The sequence below is a fragment of the Equus przewalskii genome, chromosome 12 (assembly GCF_037783145.1).
Source record: "Equus przewalskii isolate Varuska chromosome 12, EquPr2, whole genome shotgun sequence".
Lineage (NCBI taxonomy): Eukaryota > Metazoa > Chordata > Mammalia > Perissodactyla > Equidae > Equus > Equus przewalskii.
In genome coordinates this window covers 23,866,353-23,892,128 of record NC_091842.1, presented here as the reverse complement: position 1 = coordinate 23,892,128, position 25,776 = coordinate 23,866,353, and the positions used below count along the sequence as shown (strand labels likewise).

At 44.6% G+C, this 25,776-nt stretch overlaps 1 protein-coding gene across 2 annotated transcripts in view; it reads left to right on the top strand.

Annotated features, from left to right (window-relative positions):
- Positions 1–25,776, top strand: part of PRKCB (protein kinase C beta) — a 304,393-nt gene that overhangs the window by 107,542 nt on the left and 171,075 nt on the right. For both annotated transcript variants that reach the window (XM_070568297.1, XM_070568296.1), the window contains exon 3: positions 23,387–23,469. In XM_070568297.1, coding sequence (XP_070424398.1) covers positions 23,387–23,469 — 83 coding nt within the window. The remainder of the gene's footprint in view (positions 1–23,386; positions 23,470–25,776) is intronic.

The window sequence follows — 25,776 nt, the reverse complement described above, 5'->3', positions numbered from 1 at the left end:
AGAGGGATGTAGTATTTGCATTGGCCGGGCTGAGCCACATCATCCTCCTTGGAGCCAAGATTAGAGTTGGCTCCACTTGAATCACAAGGACTGAGAGTGCGGAGAGGTGGTTTCCCAAGAAAAACCAAAGTGCTCGGACATAATGGAATGGGTGCCGGACAGGCAGAGACAGCGGCTGTCTGTACACCAAGTCTCTGGGCTCGGTGCTCTGCTCTTCTCTGTCTCTAGGGATCATCCCCTTATTTCTGCTCTTCCCTGCCTTGACAGGATTCTGAGCTCCCATCTCCAGTCCTGACTTCATTTCTAAGTTGTGGCCTCAGTTTCCCTACCCTCTCGAGTTAGGCATTCCCATTTGGTTGTGCCACCCAGACCTGAAATTCAGCGTGCCCCAACCCTGGCCGCCTCCCACCTGGGTCCTCTTCCTAACATTCTCAGTTTTTATCTGTGGGGCTGCTCAGGTTTCCATCTCTTCCCCCTCCCTACCCCCAGCCTGGTTTCCAGCCACATTGTGCTTCTTTTGGTTTCTTGAACGTGCCACACACTCTCTCTGGATTTTTGCATGTGCATTTCCTGATTTGGGAACTCTCCTTGGCATTCTCTTTGGTTGATGAACCCCTACCCACCATTTGGACCTCAGCTTAGAAGTCACTTCTTTGGGGACCTCTCCCCCGATTACCCCTCTCTGCCAGGTCTGGGTTAGATTCCCTTCCCTGGGCCCCACTGGGCTTTGCCCTCCTCATCACTGCACCCCGGACCCAGACTCTGATGATCCGTTGCATCTTCCCTATCAGGGCAGGGCCACGTCTGCCTTGTTCATCATTATGTCTTCAGCAGTCCAGACAAGATTACGAGTCTGGGCTAGAGTGTGGCAAACCAAGATTTGAATCCAGGCTCCACCGCTCCTGAGCTGTGAGAACGTGGAGGAGTTCCTTCACTTCCGCAAGCCTCAGTGTTCTCATCTCTGAAATGGAGGTAATGATGGCCCCTCCCTCACCAAGCTGCTGTGAGGAGTAAGTGGTAATCTCACACATACAAAGTGCTCAGCAAGGCCTGGCCCGTGGTAAGCAGAGTCCGTCCACTTACTATTAATATTACTTTACCGTATCCAGTGTCCAGCATAAAATAAACTCCCAACAAATGATAGCTCTTATTATTGGCCTAGAACAGAACCTGAAACATAGTAGGCTCACTGGGTGGTTGACACTTTCATTATGAAAATTTGAGAAAAAAAAGAAAAAAAAGCCTTTGATGCTTCCTTTGCGGCACAGCAATTAGGAGTCATGAGCTCATTTTTCTCCTTGAGGTGGGGAGGGCAGTTTCAGCGGGGCCTGGAAGCCCTCCCTCTTGTGATGGGAGGTGGTCTTCTCTGATGTCGCTGGGGTGCCCAGGTGGGTGGGGTGTCGCCAGCACTGGTTTCCATGTTTGATCTAAGGAGGGTGGCCTTGCCCCTCGTGGGGCAGAGCCTCATTAAGGTTAATGAGGGGTTTGCTTCTGCTGCGTTCCAAGGGCTGCCTGGGGCTGCCACATGAGGCGTCCCCCTTTTCTCATTTTGTCTCAATTAGTTGTTGTTGATCTCTACATGGTGTTTGTCCCTCTTGCTAGCCACAGGAATGGGTCATCCTCGGATGTTGCTCTTGGCTGGAACACCACCATCATCACCATTATCATCCCCATGAATGTAACATAATGTAACATAAGCAGCAACATTCACTCCAGTTTAGTCAGTGTCTGCGAGAGACAATGTGCTAACGTTGTGTGTACTTTAGGGGGGCTGCGAGGATGACATGACTTATCAGGCATCTATATCTATACTGTGACGTAGTAGCCACAACCCACATGTGGCTACTTAAATTTAAGTCTTCATTAATCAGTGTTAAATAAAATGAAACAATTGGGTTTCTCAGCCACACTAGTCACATTTCAAATAGACAGTGCGGTTAATAGCACATTTCTGTCATCGCAGAAAATTCTCTTGGACAGAGCTGGTGTAGAATAGGAGTCGGGAAACTGTGGCTCAGGGATCCACTGACTGAACTGGTAAGCAGAATTTTGTGGGAACACAGCTGTGCCTGTTTGCTTACCTGTCATCTATGGCTGCTTTTGTGCTGCAAGGACAGAATTGAGTAGTTGCGACACAGACCATGTGGCCTGCAGAGCCTACAATATTTACTCCCTTATCCTTGAAGACAGAGTTGGCCAACCTCTGGTCCACAGCATTGCCTGGCCCTTGGTAGGTGTCGAGTAAATGATTGCTATTTTTTATTTATTCAAAAAGAACGTAACTTTAGTTCTCCAAATAACCTTTCAAAGTAAGTATTGTTATTTCCATCCTAGAGATGAGGAAACTTGGACTGGAGTCCTACACTCGAACTTCCGGGAGGGCAAAGGGCTCATCAGCCTTGTTCATCACTTACTCTTATATCTGGGGCAGTGCCTGGTACCTAATAGACGTTCAGCACATGTTTGGTGAGCAATGAAAGGATAAATAAATGAATAAATGACTTTATGAACAAATATAAAAATCTGATCAGCTCCATTGTACAGATGAGGAAACAGAAGCCCTTCAGAGGGGCATGGCCTCGACACAAGCCACTGTGCCTGGTGGAAGCGTAGAGCTGGGGCTCCACCTGAAGGGGTCTGTGTGTTTCCTTCTGCTGCACCCCTCTGCCCTCTCTGGAAGCACCAAAATGCAGAGCGGGTGCCTCCCCTCTTCCTCCTGCAGCCAGATATGTGTTTTGCTGTGCGTCTCCTCTCCTCCAGCTTCGGCTGCTCTGCCGTGCTCTCAGGGCTGTGGCTTCACAGAGCTCTGCTGCTGAGGCATTTGGGTTCAAGTAGGTCGGCCAAGTTTGAATGATCTCTTTCTTGGCCACTGCAGCCATCGAACGGATGGTTTGAGTCGAGACCATCCGTGATTTGACACATTTGTTACAGCAAAACTAAGGGGGCCACGGGGGTATCTTTAGCCATTGAGCTAGAGGCTGAGTGAAACTATACTCTTGAAGCACCTTCTCAGATGGCTTCTTGTGGAGCAAAGTGGCTTCCCGCTGAATTAAGTTGAAGAGGTATTAAATAAATCCAGTCAGCCACAAGCAAGGAGCACAGAGTCACAGAATTCCATCTCTTACATGGAGAGTGGCTTCTTTAGGGCTCTGAGGACTACAGCCAAGGGGTCTTCATTGCCTGGCTGTTCCCTCCTCTATCTTCACGTGGTTATTTTTCATGTGCTCTGGAGCTAGACCGCCTGGATTTGAATCCTGCCTTCCCCACCTGCCGCTGTGCAATCTTGGGCAAGTTACCTTCTCTCCCTGTGCCTCACCTTCCTCTTCTGCACAGAGAGGATAATAACAGGACATACCAGATGGCTGTTGTGAAGATTAAGGGGCCAATATATGAGAAAACATTTATTTATTTTAATTTTTTTGGTTACGAAGATTGTCGCTGAGCTAACATCTGTGCCAACCTTCCTCTATTTTGTATGTGGGATGCCGCCACAGCATGGCTTGCTGAGTGGTGTGTAGGTCCACACCCACGAACCCTGGGCTGCTGAAGTGGAGTGCACCAACTTAACCATTATGCCACTGAGCCAGCCCGTGGAAAATGTTTAGAACAGTATGTGGCTCATAGTCCCTGTGCTGTAAGTGATGATGATGATGACCGTGATTCTGTCCTCTAATGTTTCATTTTTGAGGAATAGGAGCTGTGTCTTGCCTGCCTTTAAATCCCTCACTGTAAACTGGGGGTCTCAAACTCGACCCTCTGCGGGGGCCTGGAAGGGAACTTAAATGCATGAGTTGAGCTAGGTGGAGATTGCTGTGAAATGGAGACTGTCAGGTCGTCTGAAAGGGGAGCTGTTACTCGTTCATTCAGCGCACGTTTATTGCGTCTTCTTGATGTGCCAAGTGCTGTTCTAGGCATGGGGGTACAGCAGTGAACAAACCCTCTTGGAGCTGACGTTTTTGTGCACTCAGATCCGATTGCTGTGTCATCCTGCAAGAATATGGGCCCGTTGTTGCCGTAACTTCCAATTTTTGGAAAGAAAAGCATGCAACTTGGATTTTTAAAACCATGTACTCTCCTACCTTAAGTGTTAGCTATGGTTTCATGTTGTTTTATGAAGCACAGTGCGGACCGACCCAGGAGCCCAGAGGGCGCCAGTTTGCAGCCCCTGCTGTAAGACGCTCCTCGGATCGCTCTGGAGGAGGGGTATCTCTGCTCTGCACACCAGCAGCTGGTCTGATTTCAAGGTCGTTGGCACAGAGGGCACCTCTTCCCTCTCTTGCCTGGAGGGTCTCGTGGCTTTTTCTGCCCACAGTGTAGATGACACTGCTCTGCCTCAGGCTGCAGGCAGGGACTTCGAGTATCTCTTCTCTCGTCCTTCCTTTGGATGGCAGCTGTGGCTGGGTACTCAGCCCCCAAACAAGATGTCAAGAGGATGGAAGCAGCTTCCCTGTAGTCACTTGTGGGGGGAATGAGGTAGTGGTGGCGACGTAGAGAAAATGCAGAAGGTAGGGGAAGCAGCCTTTGAAGCCCAGAGAACTAGTTGTCTTTGTTGCCTGAATCTTTTTTTTTTTTTTGAGGAAGATTAGCCCTGAGCTAACATCTGCTGCCAATCCTCCTCTTTTTGCTGAGGAAGACTGGCCTTGAGCTAACATCCATGCCCATGTTCCTCTACTTTATATGTGGGACGCCTGCCACAGCATGGTTTGACAAGCGATGTGTAGGTGCACATCTGGGATCCGAACTGGTGAACCCTGGCCCACCGAAGCAGAATGTGTGAACTTAACCGCTGTGCCACTGGGCTGGCCCCACATGAATCTTTTAAAAGTGGAGAACTGAACTAAAAGCTGTGTGGGAAAGATTGGAATACGATTGAGGAGAAAAGAAATGTAAGACGTGATCAGGGACAATGCCTAACAGCAGAAGGTTTTTGGAGAGTGAGTGGTGAGATTCCTGGGAAAATGTGAAAAATAGTCTGGAGGTACTTTTTGTTTTGTGTGCACCGTGGTTAACATGCTTGCTTTCTACATGTGGTTCCCTGTAAGTAGGGCGTGTGCTCTCTGGTTTGCCTCAATCCCCACCACTCCCTCTTGCACTTCACCCGCTTGCTTGACTCATTTATGCTACTAGCCTGGCCTTCAGAGGCCTTTGAGCTGTGCCCCCTGCTCTGAGGGAAGCCTATGGCCCAGTATTTGAGATAGTGGATTCGAGGCTCAACCCGGTCTTCCTGATCTGCCTTTTACCAGCTGTGTGACTCTGGATAAGTTCCTCTGTTTCTGTGATTGTGCCTGTCAGGATCCCAGCAGGAAACGGAAATACTCAGGTGGCTTCAATGAAGAGAGTTTAATGAAGGGATTATTTGTTACCTCTAGGGAGGAAGAAGGAAGTGAAGGAAATAGTGTGGGGCCTACAGAGCTGAGGAAGAAGGGACCACAGCAGGAGTGGTGGTCCCGGAGGGCTGCAGCATCAAGGCAGCAGGAAGGAGAAGAAACACCCCAGCCTCTCTCCTCCTCTCCCATCGCCTGCTGGTCCCACCCATTGGCTGAGCCCCATTGGCAACCAGGAGGCAAGGGAGCCTGGGTGATCAGTTCTGCAGGGGTCCGCCTCCTGGGGCTCGGTCACAGCAGAGTCAGGTGAAGAATGGATCTGGGAGGGAAGATGACGGACAGCCAGCATGCTGATCCTCAGTTTCCTTACCTTGAAAGTGGAGGATAATGCTGCATCCTATCTCAAAAGGTTATCGGGGGGTGAAAGTGCTCACTCGGGGACGTGCCTGGTCAACAGTAAGTGCTCAGTAAATGCTGAGACTCAGTGTGGGTCTCAAGCTGTTCCTAAGGGCTTGGCGTCTAGAGGAAAGGGTTCTGCGAATTGTCTCTTCCACAATTTCAGGATCAAGAGGCATTCCCCTCCCTCTCCCTCAGTGGGGACCTGGGCTGAGTGCTTCTTTTGGGGGAGTATCAGGTGGAGGTATAGCTGTTAAGAGCAAAGACCCTGGGGCCAGATAGCCTGGGCTCCAGCCTGACTGTCCCTTGCTGTTGGGTTACTTAACTTCCCATGCCTCATTTTCCTCATCTGTAAAATGGGCTATTAGTAATTCCTGCCTCATAGGGTTGTGAAGATTAAATGAGTCAATCTATGTGAAGAGCTTAGAATAGTGCCTGGCACATAGTAGGCAGTATGTCAATCTTGTTAGCGGTTGCCATCGTTGTCGTCGTCATCATCATCATCATCATTGTCATCTTCATCATCGTCATCATCACCTATTACCACAATGGGTTCACTCCAAGCAAAACTGACCTGTTGTTAGTAGAAAATTCTCCACTGGATGGAGTCCATCCCACCTGTCCTCTCGGGTGCTTCCTTGATCATACCATTATCTTCTTGTCCTCCCACAGATATGATATTTCAGTGCGTGATTGATGGGTGAGTGTGTATGTACGTGGGGAAGGGAGGGCTTGTGCCTGACTCTGGGGACACTGTGCTTTGTTATGCAGAATAACTTGCCTGTCATCCCACTACGGGCCCCTTCCTTGAAAAGTTCCAGGCTATTTTTGAAGCCCTCATGGCTCACATGTTCTTTCTACATCATGTCAATGCCAGTACAGAAAAATTGGAACCTCTTGGCGGATGTAAAGCAAGAGAGATTTCAAAGTGCATGGAGGATGAGTGTTGCTCAAATGACAGGGTATTAAGACGTGACAAGAATGCTGAGTTTCAAGACTGCAGGCAGCTTGTGTGTTTGTATTTCAACTTCGTTGGGTTTCTTAGGAAATCAGTGGAGGTGCCAAGAGGTAATGTCGTCTCTAAGAAGACACCAAAGGGTAGAAACACCCCTTGCCCGCCTCCCATCCTACCCGACCCCCCCCCCCCCCCACACACACACGCACACTCTCTGGAAGATCAGAAAAGGAGTGGAGTGGGTGGTTGCCCCAGGGCAATGCTCGGGCTCTGGGGCACAGGCTTCTGCAGGAGAAGCACCTGGTGATGGGTGGAAGCACGTCTTTTGGGGCTGGCTGCCTGGGAGCTTTGAGGCTTCTCTGCTGAGGTGAAGCCGCACGCTGGAGCCAGACTGCATGTGTGTGAAACTGTGGATCTAAGAGTGAAAGCGCCAAACCCTCACCTTTCGTACATTTATTTATCCTTCCTGTTCCTCCCTGAAGGGCAGAGTGTGACTTTGGAGACAGGGAGACCCGAGTTCAAATCCCTCCTCTGCTTCTTTCTAGGGCTTTAACCTTCGGCGAGTGGCTTTAAGACTCTGTGAGTCTTTCTGAGCCACCAGCTTCTTTTTTGAAGGGAATTGTTGCGGCCCTTGCAGGATTAGAGATCATGAAGTTACAGAACCCCTGGGGCTCAAAAAAGGTTTGCTGAACTGCTCTATTGTGTTAAATTCTCAGAATAGCCCCAACAGGGAGGATGAACATTTCCTTCATTTTACAGATGAGGAGACTGAGGCACAGAGTGGCTTATCCACACCACACAGGGCGAGTACTGGAGCCTCTCTTTGGACCCTCATCCAGGGAGGCAATGTCGGGTAGTGGTTAGGGCTTGACCAAGCTCTGGAGTCCCTCGGGCAGGTTTTCTAAACCTCTGTAAGCTCAGACTTTCTTATTGTAAAATGGGGCATAATAATACACTTGCTTTCCATGGTTGTCATGAAGGCTACGTGAGATAATCCTGTAAACATTTAGCATGTGCTTGGGATACAGTTTAAACTCAAGAAAGTATTTGCTGCCATTGTTATTATGAATATTACTATTAGTAGTGGTGGTTATTGTTGTGATTGTGGTTGTAGCAGTGATAGTAATAGGATGGTTCTGTCACCCGAGACTCATGTTGGTTTGTGAGTGTTGACCTCTCAGAGCATTGCACATCGTCTCTTTGTTCCTTTTCTCCCCTCCTCTGAGGACGGACGGTGTCTGCTTATTCTCTATTTGATGCTTTCTCTAGGACCACCATTCTCCACCCTTCTCTGCCTGTCTTGTGTCCAGGGAGTTAGACCCCTGTGGACTGCATCTCCTGGGCTCCCTTCCTGGCTGACTTTCGTCTGAGTTAGGCCAATGGGAGGTGGTGGCCAGAGACCAGGGGACAGGAGGAGAGAGAGTTTGGGACATTTCCACCCTCAACCCCCTCCCTCCATTTGTGGCTCCCTCTGCAATGACAGCTCCTCCTTCTTCCTTGGTTCCAGCTCTCACTGGGCTCTTCTTTCGATTATACAGGTAGCCCTAGGTGTGGTAACAGTTTTCCAGAGTTGTTAGTCTTTTTAATTGAACATCTAGGGTGAATTCCATTTCCTGCTGAGACCCCAACGAACATATAAACCTATTAAAAATAATGTATTGGATTGTTTTCATTCTAAAAAATAAAGTGGTATAGCCATTTTGGGAAACAGTGGCAGTTTCTTATATTAGTTAAACATAGAGTTACCATATGACGCAGCAATTATACTCCTAGGTATTTACCAAGATCCGTTAAATTATATGCCCACACAAAGTCATATAAATGAATGTTCATAGCGTTTTTATTCAGAATAGCCAGAAACTGGGGGAAAAAACCCAAATATTGTTTAACAGATGAATGGATAAACAAACTTTGGAATAACCATGTAATGGAATACTTTATTTTTATTGTCAGCAATAAAAATGAACTAACTACTGATACTGACAACTGCATTATGAATCATTAATAATCAAAACATTTTTCTGAGTGAAAGAACAGACAAAATAGTACATATTGTATGATTTCATTAATCTGTAGTAACAGAGAGCAGCTTAGTGTCTGCCAACAGCTGGGGAGGGGTGGTGGTGAGGGGATTAATTGTGAAAGGGCACAAGGGCACTTGGGGTGATGCAAGTGTTTTATATCTTAACTGTGGTGGTAATTATATGTGTGTAGTACATCTGTCAAAACTCATCAAATTGTGCATCTAAAATGGTATTTTTTTGGTGTTAAATTATACCTCGTGCAATTGATTAAAATTTCTATTTGCTTTATTACTTTAAAATATTAGGGAAATACAGAATTATAGAAGGAAGAACAAAACCCCGAGTCTTTATAAGCAGAGATCACCACCACCATCAACATTTCACGTGTTTCCTTCCAGTTTTTTTAATGTACTTAGATTTTCCACCCTCAACTGTCTTATTCAAAAAAAAAAAAGAAAGCAAGTGGAAAATCTCCATCATGAGGACATTTTCCTATGATTTTACTGTGCCTTAGGGCACCTAAGATGAAGGTGAGAAGATTTCCTCCTTTCTACCCAAATATATTGGGAAGAAATGAAAATGTTTAGTCTGGTGAAGGGGACATATTGGGGACACAGGTGTGGGTGGCACAGCTGTTGGCTTCAAATCTCAACCAATCAATCAGTCAATTAAATATTATTGAGCTCCTGTTATGTGTCAGCTCGAGGGATGTAGGAGTGAACAAGGCATGTGGTTCTTCTGCCTGAATAGAGTTAACAGTCTAGGAGGGAAAGCTATTAGTATTAATAGTAAAAACAATAACAATAGCAATAGTTAATATTTGTAATGCACCTACTATGTGCCAGTTATTGTGCAAAGGCTTATTTTTCCTATGAAAGCTTTTAACATGTTGTTGCATTTAATCCCTCAGCAACTCTATGAATAGTTACTCTTTTTATCCCCATTTTATTATTGAAAATAATAAAGTGTCTTAGGGAGATTTAAGTCAAATGGGATCGTACAGTAAGCAGGTTAAACCTAGACTAGTGGGCCAGGGAAGACTGAGGAAATGACATTTAATCTGAGATCTGAGGGGTGATAGGAGTTCGGTAAACAAGACGCCAGCTTCAGAGAACACAGACAGTGGTTATTTTTTCACTGAGGGCAGTAGGCTGGTTTTGAGTGGTAATTTGGGGTTAGATTTGACAGAATTGGTGATTGGAGGTGAGCAGTGGTGGTGAGGGAGGATCAAGGGTGGCTCCCAGGGTCAGTGATGCAGGCACATCCTGAGAGGGAAACATCAGAAGTGAGGCAGAAGGAGGAGTTGGTTTGGGGTATGTTCAGTTTGATGTCCAAGTGGTGGTGCTGAGGAAGGAGGTGACAAGACAGGTGTGGGGCTCAGGGGAGAGCTCTGGGCTGTGACATACAAACTTGGGTGTCACCAGCACGAATAGAGTTAGGAACTCTCGTGGAGTGATGGGATGGCCTGGGGAGACTGTCTGCAGGGAAGAGATCAGCACCTGGGACAGAGCCTTGAGGAATTCCAGTACATAAGGCAAGGGGAACAGTAGGAGGAGGAGGAGCCAGTGAAAGGAGGAAGGGCCATGGAGGGCAGGATTGGCCAATTACAGGAAGGCCGACTTCTGCGCAGTCTAAAGAATTTTCTAATATTAGAGTCGTCATTTGGAGGAGAGCGCTCCTTGTCTTTGAAGTGTGCAATGAGAAGGTTGGTGACCATCTCTCACGGATGTTGTAGAAAGGATATTTGAATCAGTATGGAGGGAGAGCAGATGCCTTTGAATTGGCTAGAGTTGTTTGCTTCTCTGTAAGCAACAAAAATTGACTGTAGTTGTCTTAAGAAAATCAATTGGAAGGGTATGGGGGTACCACATTCATGCAGCACCAGGCCTTAGAAAGTACAGAGCCCAGAGTAGCTCTTGAATCTAGGTGGCAGGAACCAATGGGCAGCCTTTGTACGGCAACACTATTGATTCAAGAATTCCTGAGAGAAAGGGTGTGATTGACCAGTCTTGGTTCTTGTGTCTACCCCTTGGCCAGGGGAGAGCTGCACACCTTGATTGACAGCCTCACCAAGACTGCATGCAATGGAGGCTGGCTAGTTTCCCAAAGGAGAGTCCACATGCCAGTTACCAGAAGGGACAGTGGATGCTGGGCAGAAAAACCCAACAGATGCCCACTGTAATCTCCATGGCCCTGTCTTTGATTTGGTGATTTTTGCAATAGTCACATAGCAGCCCATCCCTCCTTACAGAGTTGTTGCTGGCATTTCACCTGCCAGAGGATTAAGCTTTCTCTCTTTGCTTTTTAAATGAGTTAGGGGACTGAGATTGACATGAATTTCTCTGGGCTTCAAGCCACCTCACTCCAGAGGCACAATTGAGTGGATGCGACTCAGTCATGTTAAGAAAGGACTTGGCCTTTCAGCTGTGTGGTCCTGCCTTCATCAGCAAGGGTAGGAGCTGGCAGTAGGCAGATGGTGTAAATGGTTGTTACATCAGTGAGGTGGATGTGCCCATCCTATAGGCACTTACTGAAAAGAAGCCGAAGTAATAGGCATCTGTGGATAAGAGAGACCTGTCAAATCTTGTTTCTCCTGGCACTTACTCTTACCTTAGCAAACTCCTAGGTGCAGTTGCTTTCATCAAGGGCTGCAATATTTAGAGGAATTAAGGGAAAAGTGAATCACTGTGTCCCACCTTTTCTCAAGTCATCAACACAGACTGATTGAATCGAGTGCTCTTAATACCAAACCGCTAATTACAAAAGAAAAGAGGTTAATTTATAGGAATACATGAAACACAGGAGAAAATAAGGGCCCGAAAACTGCCCATCCTCCAACTTCTCACCTTTAGTTTATTAGTCAGAAGTCCTTTGGTCTCAAGAAAGAAAAACCTGATTCAAGCTGGTTTAGGCAAAGAGAGATTTGTTGTCTTATACAGAGAAGTCAAGGGGTCTCCCTTCAGGCCTGGCTGGATCTAGGTGCTCATATGTGGTCATCAGACAACTCTTGACTCTGCTTTTCTCTTTGTTGGCTTCATTCTCAGAAAAGCTTTTCCTTTGTGATATAAAGATGGCAAATGCAGACTCATTCCCTACCAGTTTAACAATTCTGCTGGGAAATAAATCCTCTTTCCTAATAATTCCAGCAGGAATCCTGAAGCTGATTCTCACTGGGCAGCTTGAGTCACATGCCCATCCCTGAATCCATGCTGTGGCCTGGGTCCTTTGTCTATCCCAGGAGCCAGGGGCTGAGGGCAGCCTTAGCTGGTTCATGGGAACTGGGGTCAGAGAGAGGTGATTCCCCGAAGGAGAAGCACAAGGGATGGATGCTGGTTAGGCAGAAACAAGAACTGTCCACCACACTTGGTTTCAGGACCAGTTCTTCTCCTGGGCCGAGCACTCTAGGCTGGATGTAGCTGGTGAATGAATGGATGTTGTTGTTTCCTCTTAGGCCATGGCATTATGTCCTGCTGCCCCCACCTTCAGGGCCTGAATAAAAGGGAAGGCCAAGGGGTCAAGAACAGTCTTGTGTTATCCAAACAAGCAGGATGTTTCCAGCAGCTGCCCTGCCCAGGGGCCTGTCTCCCCAGGGTTTGTGTAGCAGAAGGTGGTGGCAGGGGTTGGGGGCGGGGACTGCTTTCTTCCCATGGGTTTATTTACTTCTGAGCCTGTTCTTTAGCTCTTATTGGCTCCTCTGCTTTACCTTGCTTAAATAAATTTGGTAACATTCTAAACGAAAACTTTCCTTTCCTGCAGTTGTGACCACTCAAGGTTATTGCTTTTGTGTTTGTTTTCCCTCCAAAGTGCTTGGCTGTTGATAAATGAAGTTTGCTCTTTTCCTCCTCTCTTACGGGAGGAAATCATCATTATCAGAACTTTAAGAATTCCCTATGAGACTGTGTAAATCAAGGGTAGCCCACCCATATGATGGAATAAGACGCAGCTGTGGAAACAGAATGGGGCCATTCTCTAGATATTGGATGGCCTGGGCCTCCCGTGGGCTAGTTGGGGAAAAAGCACAGGGTAGAATAGTGTGCAGAGCAGTGATGCTGTTCAACATTCGAATCACCTGGGGAGCTCTTGGTACCTGGTACCTGCCCTCAGCCCCTCCTTCATCCCCCATCAATTAATTAGAATTTCTGGGGGTGAGACCTGGGCACTTATCAGTTCTAGAAGCCCCCATGTGACTCAGTGTGCAGCCAGGACTGAGAACCAGTGATGTGGAATTGTGTCCTATTGGTAAAACAAAGGGGACATAGATGAAAAACAAAAAGGAAATAGAGACTATCTCATGCCATATGTAGACAGAGGCTCACACTTGTGTTCACATACCTGCAGAGAATTTATCTCTAGAACGATGAACAAGAAACTGGAAAGAATAGTTCCCTCCAATAATGGAGTGGAGTGCTGATTCTCAACTGTATACTCATCAGTAATGTTCGAATTTTAAACCGCAAGCTTGGTACACTCTTTTAAAAAGAAATTCTCACTGCACATTTAGAGCTGGCCACGCAGGGCAGTGAGATGACCCTCTGAGCTCCCACACTTGACTGTGTTGGGACAGCCGCCCACAGATGCACATGCACACTGCCCCTGGCCGCAGCTGCCTCCCTCTGGCTTGACTCAGATGAGTGGGCAACTTCTGAGTGTGGGAGTGACTAAAGAGCCCAGTCATTCGTTTATTCATTCACTGTTAATGCATTCATTCATACTTTTATTAAGAATTAGATGTGAGGCAGACACACGCCAGGCATGTTAATCTGGTCTCATCCTCACGACCATATGTGGAGTAGGTGGTCTTATCCCCATTCTGTGGTTGGGGGTATTTTAGCTCAGAGATAATATGTAACCAAGCTGGAAGCGTTTGAGTAGAGTGACCAGCTAAAACAGAGCTTGTCAACTCGCGGGACTCAGATGTTTTTGGATGGCCTACTTAGAGCTTTGAAAAAAATCCTGTCTAGCAACACTGGATCCCAGGACCACTGTTGGGTGGAGCTGAGTGTCCCCGGGATGGGCATGTGCTCTCCAGTTGAGCCCAGCCACCACCCTTCCCTGCTGTATCACACTAGGCTTGCTTCACTTAGTCACAAGGCCTGGCCTCTGTAGGCGTTTGACCTTGTAACCCTTGCGTTAAGTTAGGTAGGATGAGCCAACCATTATCTGCCCCATGGGGCTAGTGAGTTGAATTATCCCGTGAAATATGCCATTTCTATTCCAATCTGGCTTTCAGTCTGCTGGTTGGAAAACTAAGCTCCTTGGCCTTAAATTTTCTTTTGGACTTCCTGTGATAGGCTGTTGGCATTGATGTCTTTGTGGAACAAATCTGCATGGTAGGGAATGAGTACAATTCATTATGGAAAGAAACAGTCATCTAACTTGGCAAGAGTGTGGGGCAGTGGAGAGAGAGGAGTTGAGAGTAGAGTTTGACAGCGCTAAATTGTGGATGGATGCCAGGCTGTGGTATTTGAACTTTATCCTTTAGGCCAGTGCTGTCCAGTAAGACTTTCCATGATGATTGTCCAATATGGTAGTTTCTAGCCACATGTGGTGATGAAGCACTTGAGATATCACTGGTGGGAATGAGGACCTGAATTTTAAATTTTATTTGGTTAATTTAAGTTGACATAGCCCCATGTGGCTAGTGTCTGCCATATTGGAAATTGCAGCTTTAGGCAATAGGCAGCCAGTAAATGTGTTGGAGCAGGGAAATAATATCAAAGCTAAGTTTTCAGAGGATGAATTTCCCAGGAGTGTGTAGGCTGCATGCGGTGGAGGGACGTGGGTGGGAATAATATTGACAATACTTAGCATCTATTTGGTACTTACTGTGTCCATCCACTGTGCTAAGATTAACTCGTTTAATCCTTATAACAACTCTACGAGAAAAGTACTGTTATTATTTCTGTTTTACAGACCGGTAAACTGAGACGCAGCAAGGTCAATGGACTTGTTCAAGGTCGCAGAGCTAATAGTGGCGCTCAGTGTAGAATCCAAGCAGCTTGGCTGCGGAACTTGTGCTGTGGACCCTTCCATCCTGGAAGGAAGCGAATGCACCTCCACTGAGAGCTTACTTTGTGGCCTGCTGCTCTGCATTCGTACATGACATCTCATTTAGATTTTGTAGCAGTCATGTGGCATTGGTGGTCTTATCTCTTGTGGTTATGGAAACTGAGGTTCATAGAGATGATGAGATATCCAGGAGGGCTCATCAGTTTCTGGGGAGACCAGTTAACGCTTCATTGCAAAATTCCACGTCTGAGTTGCTGAGGACACTTAGGGTGGAATCACAGGGGAAGGTACAGGAGGATATGGCAGAAAAGATGTTGCGAAGGAAGAATCAGTAGGATTTAGCAACTGGCTGTATGGCGGGGGTGAGGAAAGCTGGGGAGGATTTCTTCGGAACAGTGAGATGAATGACAAACACAAATGCAGCTACACTGTGTGAGTTGAGAGCATGGGCTCAGAGGAAGACAAACCCGGTTTCAAATACAAGCGTTGCCACTGACTAGCTGGACGCCCGTGGGCAGTCAGCTCTGTCAGAACATCAGCATCCTGTCGATATAATGAGGAGCACACCACTTTTCCCACAGAGTGATGAGGCTCAGGTGAAATCACGGATATGGAAGTCCTTTGAGACTCAAGTCGCATGGCTGTGTGAGCCACTCTTCTGCGTGCCGGTGAGGCCAGGTGTTGGGTGGGAAGGGTGACCGGGCCTTTCTGCCTTTGATCATGGAGATGGTTCAGGAAAGCATTTAGGGGGAGCCCCACCTCACCTTGGACACTAGGCAGAATGTCGTGCCTGTGAGTCAGCTTTGACCTGGGAGGAAAAAGGGATTTTCCCTGGTGGCTCCGACTCAAATGCCCCTTTCTGCGAAGCACTTTGTGTGTGTTGTTTCATTGGAGCCTCACGACAGCCTTGTGGTTCTATTATTAGGTAGGTACTATTATTCCCATTTTGGAGAAGGAAACTGAGGCTCAGAGAGGCGTAGTAATTGGGTTAATGTCCTTCAGCGTATAGGTGGTAAAATGAGGGTTCAAACTGAGGTCCATCTGCTCCCAGAGGCCTGACCTGTCACTCTTGCCGATGGTGGACTCCTCTGACAACTGGCTGTTTTGGGGCCTCCTGAGAGGGATGAGAGCTGAAGAAAGTGTTGAGGGCCCTTCTCTTTTTTTCTCCCACCACAGACACGTGCAGCTAGTGCTGGAATTTCTGTCTCAGGTTGATGGGGATTTAGGGACAAAGATTGCTGCCCAGGGATGTCAGTTTTCCACTATAGACACCAGAGAGAATTGGGTAGAAGAGCATCAACTCCAAAGAGGAAAAATAAGATCTTGATGGTTTGATTTAGTCCTCTCTGGAATGTAATGAATAAATTATAGTAGTTAGTTGGGAATTTGGGGGTGGGGTGCAGTGCGAAGCAGAGTTGGGGTCCCGCTGCTTTCTTGGGGCAGATACTCCAGAGAGGTCCCCTGGGCTTTTGACTGTAGTTTATTGCTTCTGGGATCAACTAGCGTTTCTGACCCTTGGCTGGTTTATTAGGTTCTTGCTACTGTAAAGATCACCGCACACTGTGTGGCTTAAAATGACAGGAATTTATTATGTTATAATTCTGGAGGTCAGAAGTCTGAAAATTGGTCTTATGAGGCTAAAATCAAGGTGTCAGCAGGGCTGCATTCCTTCTGGAGGCTCCGGGGACAGTCTGTTCCTTGCCTTTTCTTGCTTCTACAGGCCACCCGCATTCCTTGGCTTATGTTCCTTACCAGCAATGACATCACTCCAACCTCTTTTTCTATCGTCACTTCTTCTCTGACTCTGGTCCTGCTGCCTCCCTCTGAATAGGACCCTTGCGATTCCATTGGGCCCACCAGGATAATCCAGTCTAACTCCCCATCTCAAGACCTTTAATTTAATCACATCTGCAAAATCCATTTTGCCGTGTAAGGGAACATAGTCACAAGTTCCAGGAATGAGAATGTGGGCATCTTTGGTGAGGGTTGGTGGAAGGCATTATCTTACCCAAAAAGCTGACCTGTGACCTTTATGATTTCACATGTAATCAGGGAGGGGTGGAGGTGGATAGAGCTTGGGGCCTTTATCTCATTCTCTGCTGGTGCTGGGTAGCAATTTCCCCTTTAAACAGGTGATGCATGCAATCTCCCGCCTGAGCCTCAGACATTCCCATTGCTCACCTGGCCCCTAGGCATCTGAGTGAGTCTTCGCTGTGTGGTCCTAATAAAGCACGGCTGCAGGCTGCATTCACAGGGCTGTGGGCTGCAGGCTGTTAACCTCTGCGGAGCAAGCAGTTCTTGAATAAACCATGCAGCATCTGGGAATTCTTGGCTCTTACCAGGTACCTGTTTGAAAGTAGGACCTGGTACATGTTTCAGCAGCTCAGTAAATGTTGCGTCTTATTTAAGAAAAGCTAGTTTTACCCTGAATTTGCCAAACAGGAATGAGGGGGTGTTTATTTGTATCACAAAAGGATTTAGTTTGTTTCTTTAAATAGCCAGCCTACTACTTTTCTTTAAAGCGTTGTAGTTAATGGGAAATTTGATTTGCACAACTTTTCTGAAACACATTGTGCAAAGGAGGTACCTGCAGCAGAAGCTCACGCTCTTTCCAGAGTCTGTTCCCAGCTCCTCCAGAGAATCTGCTGGAGCGTGGTCAAGTCACTTGGCATATTGATGCCACGTTGTTGGGGGTGGGTGGTTTATTTTTCTGGCTAACCAGAAGGCTGCCGAAGGAGACCTTGTCGATGACTAAGGTACTGCTGCCCCTGTCCGTGGTGTTGGAAAGTGGAAGGCCAGCTGGGAGCTGTGTCTGCCGTGAAGCTTTCTTCTTTTTCTTTGGCTGATGATATTCATGTTTTGTTCATTCATTCCCCAAACATTATTCTACTACATATAGTCATGTACCAGGAATTGTGGTAGACACTGGAAGACTAGAGGCGAGCCCCCCTTCTTGCCTCAAAAAGAGTAAGGATGAATAAGATTGTAACTACCATTTTGGATGTTTTGAAGAAAGGTTCTAGACTAAAGCAACTACTTGTAAATGGGGGTGGGGGGAAACAACTTTCCTAAATAGTTCTGTGACAAAGAAGAAGTTAAAATGATAGTAATAGACCATTTAGAAACTTAAAACAATGATGACGTTGAATATAAAACATAGGAGGCAGGCAAAACTGTACTTGAAAGGAGAATTTTTAGCTTTAAAAATCTTGATGTTTTTAATGAAGCAGAATGGGAATAAATTAACTGAGCAGTCAATTCAAGAAGCTTTAAAAAGAACAATAAATAACAGCGGCAGACATTTGTTGACTACTCATGGTCTGCTGGGCACAGTTCTGAGCACGGATTAGTTCATTTAATTCTGACAACAATACAATGCTATGGGTACTATTCTTACCCATATCGCTGTCATTTTTCAGAGAGGAAACTGCGACATGAAGAGGTAAGTGCCCAAATATTATAGTTTGCAAACGATGATGCAGGATCTAAACCTGGACCTTGACTCCAGAATTTGTACTCCTAACCAATAAGTAATACAAGTACAAATAAGTAATAAAAATAAGTAGGACAAATAGAAGCAAAAGCAGCAATTAATAAAGTAGAAAAAACCTAGTAGAACTGATAATCACGATCTGCTTCTTTAAAATGATAGAATAATAAAATAGGCGACAAAGAAGATAAACCTTTGGAAGAAATAAGAGAGAGACTACCTAACAACACAATGTGAAGAAAGAACGAGAAAAGGCAAATCGTCATCCTGGATAAGATGATGCAGTTGAAGGAAAGTGAGGAGAACACTATGGACAATTCCCAAGGAAAATATAAATTCCAAAAGTGCATTTCAGGAGAGAGTGCACGACAGGCGGAGCTGGGGAAAGCTCAGAGCGGGACTGGGCCATCTGCTGTCATCCCTTTTAGTCCACGTTGTTGTGAAAGTTCTAGACTTGGAAATGTGATAAAGGAAAAAAAGAGGCATATCTGTCACAGAGGAGAAATGAAAAATATTATTATTGGGGATAATATGATTCTCTACCTGGAAAATTCGAAGGAAGCAATTGAAAACCCACAAAAACTATTATGAGTTAAAAAAAAAAGCTTACAAAATAAATATGCTGAAAGTTTATTGCTTTCCTACTTGTAAACAATAACCATTTGGAAAACAAAAAAGAAAAAAATGTCAAAATCACAGTAGCATAAAAAAGGATCCCTCAGGTAATACTAAATGAGAGATGTGTAGGATCTATGGAAAAAATTAAAGACATGAAACAAGATTTTAACAAGAGGACACCCTGTTCCTGATAGACTCATTCTTGTAAAGTGCCAATTATCTTGAGTTTAATTTCTAAATTTAAGACAATTTCAGTCAAAGTCCCAATAAATTTTTTGGGGGGAGGATTGAATAAATATAATTCTAAAAGATTCCACTAGTGTTTTTAAAGGCCTGATAAATTGATTCTAAAGTTCACTTGGAATAAACGTGGAGTGATTGCCAAGAAAATGGTGAAAATAAGACTAATGAGGGTTTTCCTGCCAAGATACCACATATTATAAAGCTACTATCATTAAAACCTGTGTTACTGCACTGCAGATCGGTGGAACAGGACAGACCCCTGTTTGTGTAATTATTTATCGTATAATAAAGTTGGCATTTGGAATCAGTGGGGAAGGGATGAGTTATTCAATAAAAGATGCTGGGACGGTTTCCTGTTTGGGAAAAAAAGGCAAATTAGATTCCCATTTCATATTAGATACCATTAAATTACAGGGGATACTCCTATTCTTACTTTTATTCTTAATTGTTAATATACACGTTTAAACGTAATATTCTATATAGAGTTTCCCAGTATCGATAATCTCAAGGAGTAAGACAAGACCTTTAGCACATTTCGATTATACAGCCCTTCGCCCACCCCCATTCCTTATGACTTAGGTTCCCCCTTCTTCCTTCTGCTGCTTCCTTCACCACTGTTTCTTATGCCTCTTTTATTCGTTTTTTGGTTGTTATTTTTCGGGGTGTATATTCTCTAGTACTTCTTTTGTGGGAAGTGGATTTTCTAAGTCCTTGTATTCTGGAAATGTCTTTATTTTGTATCTTCATTTGAATGTTAGTTTGGTTGTGTATGAAGTCTTAGGCTCAAATGAATTTTCTAAACCTTTGAAGATATTGCTCCATCATATTCTAGAATTCGGAGTTGCAGATTAGAAATCTGATGTGAAAATTATTTTTCTTCCTTTGTCAGTAATCTTTCTCCTCCCCTCTTCCTCCTCCTGTTAGACACATTAGAATGTTTCAAAGCCTTGCTGTCCTCACCATCAGTCTTTTGCTCATTCATACCTGTTGACTCTTGATAGTTTCTTTCAATTTAATGATTCAAATTCTTCTTAATCGTTAGGGAATTTTCATCTATTTTCTTTGATTACACCTTCTTTACCATTCTCTCTGTTCTCTCCTGAACCTCTTTTTAGATGGATGTTAGAATTTTTGGATCTATCATATGTGGTTTATATCATTTGTTTTATTCTTGCACTTTTTGCAGAATTCTGGGAAAAATCCCTCAATTTAGATTTCTAGTTTGCTAAGTTCCTCTTTAGCTGTGCCCATTCTGTTATCAGTCCAACTATTGAGTTCCCAATTTTGGCAATCATATTTTTCATTCCCCAACTTCTGTTTTTCTTTGACTCTTTGTTTTGTTTCAAAATGGAAGGAGGCTTATTTTTCCTGATTATATAACTAATATGTGGGCATTGTAAAAATTTCAAACAATGTAGAAAAATGTAAGGTTGAAAGTAGAAATAATCTGCGATCCTGCCAGAGATAACCATCACTGGCATTTTTTGACCACTGCTCGTCTATTTCTCCCAGAATCCACAGACATATAGGCACAGAGGGACACACACACGTGCGCTATTTGACACAAACATCTTTCTACAAAGCATATATTCCTTATAAAGTACAGTAAATGTTGAAACAGAAGAGGGAGTAAGTAAAGGAGAAAGAATTTGGCCCCTTTGGACCTCTTCTTGATTCCAAAACATGAAGGTTTTAAAATAATTTTATATTATATTATGTAAGATACTAAACGTATATAAAAGTAGACAGGTTAGTATAATGAGTCCTCATGTGTCCATGACCCAGGTTCAGTAATGATCAGTCATGACTAATTTTTTTTCCATCTATAACCTTTCCCTTTCCATCCCTTTCCTTTCATACTGAATTATTTTGAATTGAATCCTTTTATCCATAAAGATTATAGGATGTCTCCTCAAAGGTAAGGATTCTTTAACAAAAATAACCACAATACCATTATCATACCAAAAAATTATAATTCTTTAGTATCAATAACAAGAATTCTGTCATCTCATCAAACAGTGTGTATATCCATTTTCCTGATTGTATCACCATTTTTTTAAACTATTAGTTTATTTAAATTAGAATCCAGACAGGTCTCCATATTGCATTTAGTTGATAAGTTTCTGAAATCTCTTTGAATCTGTAAGTGTCTCCTCTGCCCTGCTTTTTTTCTCTTGCAGTTTTATTTTCATTTTTGTTCTTTGTTTTGAGCAGTTTTAGGTTTACAGAAAAATTGGTTGGAAAGCACAAAGAGTTCCCGTAAACTCCCTGAACCCTATTCCCGTCCTGTCCCCCCGTTATTAACATTTTGCAAGGAAATAAGTCAGACAGAGAAAGACAAATACCATATGATCTCACTTATATGTGGAACCTAAAAAACAAAACAAAGCAACCTGGAACTCACAGATACAGAGAACAGACTGACTGTTGCCAGAGGCAGGGCGTAAGGAGTGGGCAAAATCATGCAGGTGGTCAAAATAAACTAAATAAGTGCCGGGGATATAATGTACAGTGTGGACTATAGTTAAGAGTACTGTATTTTATATTTGAAAGTTGCTAGGAGGGTAAATATTAAAAGATCTCGGGGGCTGGCCCTGTGGTATAGTGGTTAAGTTCGGCGTGCTCAGCTTTGGTGGCCTGGCTTCACAGGTTCAGATCCCAGGACCTACACCACTTGTCAGCCATGCTGTGGTGGCATCCCACATACAAAATAGAGGAAGATTGGCACAGATGTTAGCTCAGGGACAATCTTCCTCAAGCAAAAAAAGAGGGAGATTGGCAAAAGATGTTAGCTCAGGGCGAATCTTCCTCAGGAAAAAAAAAAAATCACGAGAAAAAATTTGTAGCTATGTGTGGTGATGGATGTTAACTAGGCTGACTGTGGTGATCATTTTGCAGTATATACATGTATCAGATCATTAGGTTGTACACCTGAAACGAATAGAATATGTCAGTTATATCTAAAAAAAAAGAAATAGTATCTGCCTTATAGTGTTGTTATGAGTGGTAAGTAAATTAATATATGTAAAGCACTTAAAAAATCTTGCGTTACTCTGGTACATTTGTTACAGTTGACGAGCTGATACTGATACATTGTTATTAACTAAAAGCCATGGTGTATATTGGGTTCACTCTTTGTGTTGTACATTCTATAAATGTGTCCACCATTATGATATCATACAGAGTAGTTTGCCCTGTCCTCTTGCAGTTTGTTTATTGAAGAAGCTATTTGGTCATTTTGTAGTTTTCCACAATCTGGTGTATTAAAAAAAATTTTTTTTCCTGGTTGCCTCCCTTGTGGTGTCATTTAGTATGCACCTCTGTCACTTGTATTTTCTGTAAATTGGTCGTTGGATCAAGATGCTTGAATTGATTCAGGTTTGATTATTTTGGCAAGAGTCCTTCCCTGGTGGTCGAGTACTTTGTAGTACTTCCATCGATAGGCAGGCAGTGTCTTTCTGTGATGTTAGCAGCCATCAATGATTGTTGCCCTCATCCATTGTATCACTAGGGAAGCCTAGGTTTCCTGTTCTGTTTTCATTTACTGAGCATGTACTTTAGAAAGACGCTGAGATGGGCCCTACAACATAATGCCACAAACCCACAGTCTAGAGTTTGGATAAGTTGATTTGAACCACAAAACTGTAAAAGAAGATTGGAACATCAAAAAAAAATCAGATTTATTTTGTATGTATTCTCTGACTACCCCTCCCCCCAAGTGATAAAATCCCCAAATAGCAGAGCCATATCATAGATGCGTTTTAACTCATACGAATAAATATATATTCAAGCATATACGTGTTTGGTTGCAAACTACTAAAGTAACAACGTAAACATTGCAGCCTGTTTCTTCCCCTCTTCCACATAATTGACGTTGCTCCTGGGTGAGATGGGGGCATGGGCCTGCCATTCCTGCTCTCTCTGTCTCTGCATGCCCTTCATATTATGCACATCTCTTTTAAGTGTGATTCTCGTGTTTAAATATACATATTTCTTATGCATTATGGACCTAAACATAAGCCAACTACTTCATATGGTGTTCCATCTAAGAAACAACGTTCTGTTCCAAAACCAGGCAACCTAAGAAATTTCCAAGGGAGTGTAATTTTGAGCAAATGTGATCTTTTGAACCCTAGTTAACTTTAGTAGCTTAACTCATTTGCACGATGCAGGATCGGGGTACCCCAGAGTTTGACGTCAACAGAGGACAAGGTGCGGATACTGAAGGCATTGTTTATTTTGGTATGAAATCTTTACTTGTCTTAATCTTTTACTTGTCCAGTTTTAACAATCTCTTCCTCTCCTTCCCTCTCTTCCCCCCTTCTAGTCTGCTGTTTTGTCGTGCACAAGCGGTGCCATGAATTTGTCACTTTCTCCTGCCCAGGCGCGGACAAGGGCCCAGCCTCTGATGTAAGTAACGGGCACTGGTCACCTCTCTCTGTCCACAGCTGATGCATCCTTTTGGGTAAATGTGAGTGAGTATGCTGTGACAAAAAAGTCAGGATGTTCTCATTCCAAGGCATGTGATGGTCCCTATAGCCTCTGAGATGTTTTTTCATTTTAATGAGCAAAAATAGTGAAACGATTTGAGAGTTGGAGCGTGACTATACAGGAAACACCTAGTTCCCCTACTACGATTTTGCTAAATGTCTTCATCTTTACAGCTGGGGCATGGAGAGTGGTGGGCAGGGGCTAAATTGTTGCTACTGTAGAAAGGCAGTTAGGATGGTACCTTACAATGCACTTTACCTATAGCTTTTTTGTTAGGCAATTCTTGATACCAGGGCCCAAAAATTAGGGGGAAATGATTTTCTCCTGCAACTGTGCATCCCAAAGTATGACTACCGCTGGTGGGACAAGAGATGCTTCTAGGTAAAACAGGCAAATAATTTTTGTTTTAATAATTATGAATTTATTTTAATATGGATTGGAAAAATGTATCTAGTAGTGATTTTGCGTTTATAGTAGGGATATAAAATTTCCTACCTACATAAAAGTATTTAGGTTAAACAAGGTTAGATTGATTTAAGGAAGATATTAAGTGAGTGACAGGATGGGTGCTGTAAAGATATGGTAAAAGTCTTGTACACATCTATCTAAAGTTTGGGGTATGTTGTTGATTGCGTACCCAACACCCATTCATGGCTCTCACTCTCTGCTTTCTGGAAGAGGCCACCTTTTATGCTTGAGGCTGAAAATGGCTGATACTTGCTTTCATAGGCTCCCTTATAGCTGATGAATGAGCAGCTGACCCAATTCTGCTCAGTGGGACTTCAAGGGAAGTCTGAGGAGGGCTTCCAGGAAAGACTTTCCTTTCTGATAAGAGAAGACATCCCTTCCTTTGTCCTGTTGGGCATTTTTGTGTGAGGATATAATGCTTGGAGTTGTGGCAGCCCTTTTGGGTCATTGAGGGAGACATGGCGGACATCCTGAGCTTGACGTAGTGGAAGAGTTGAAGAAACCTGGGTCATTGATGACACTGACGAGCTGCTGAGCCCACTCTGCAGACTGAGTATGTGAGATAAGAAGCTCCTTTGATAAAGTCTCATTGTTTGGGGTGTTCTTTTACATGTAGGTAAAACTGTCCTGCTAGAACCTTCCACCATGCACACTCTTCCATTGCCCAGTAGTGAACTGCATACCCTATGTGCAGCATACCCTATGTTCAGCATACCCTATGTGCAGCATACCCTATGTGCAGCCATGCATACCCTATGTTCAGCATACCCTGTGTTCAGCATACCCTATGTTCAGCATACCCTATGTACAGCATACCCTATGTGCAGCCATGCATACCCTATGTTCAGCATACCCTATGTTCAGCATACCCTATGTGCAGCATACCCTATGTGCAACCATGCATACCCTATGTTCAGCATACCCTATGTGCAACCATGCATACCCTATGTGCAGCGTACCCTACGTGCAGCATACCCTATGTGCAGCATACCCTATGTGCAACCATGCATACCCTATGTTCAGCATACCCTATATGCAGCCATGCATACCCTATGTGCAGCGTACCCTATGTGCAGCATACCCTATGTGCAGCCATGCATACCCTATGTACAGCCATCTCCCCTGGTTCTCTTACTTTGTTCCTGCGTTGGTTCACTTTCCTGGAGTCTTTCCCATTGGCTTTGTCTCCATTACTGGTCCTGTTCTTACCCACTTCGACTTGACAGCTGACCTCAGCTTACTAGAAGTGAGTGGTGACTACCTTCTGTCATTGCATTTATTCCACTCTTGCTGGCCTGCTACAAGTGGTCATCTGCCATTTTGCGGCAAATCAGGGACGTATCTGTCACCACAGCAACGCGAACGCTGGAGCTTATGCTGCAGTTACCTTGCTTGGAAACTGTGGCACTTGGGTTGAGGAACTCCAAGCAACATGGAACAACCAAAGCCCTTGCAGGCCTGTGTGCAAAGATGAAGACAGGACCGTTTGTCGCACCCTCTCAGATCACACTCCCTGGCCCTTTCAGTGTAATTCCTTCTCTCGTCCCCAGGAAGGCAGGTGGGAAGTTTGTGGGGACAGCCTGGCTCCATTACGCAGCTCTGAATGTTCGTGCAGACCAAGGCTTTATGCTCAGGGAGCAGCCGACAGGATGTTTCCCATATCCTGTCTATGTTCGTTGACTTTTTCTGTTGCCTAAGACAGAAACTCAGCTGAAACTGGCTTATGTGAAAAGGGAAATTTTTGGTTCCTGAAATGGA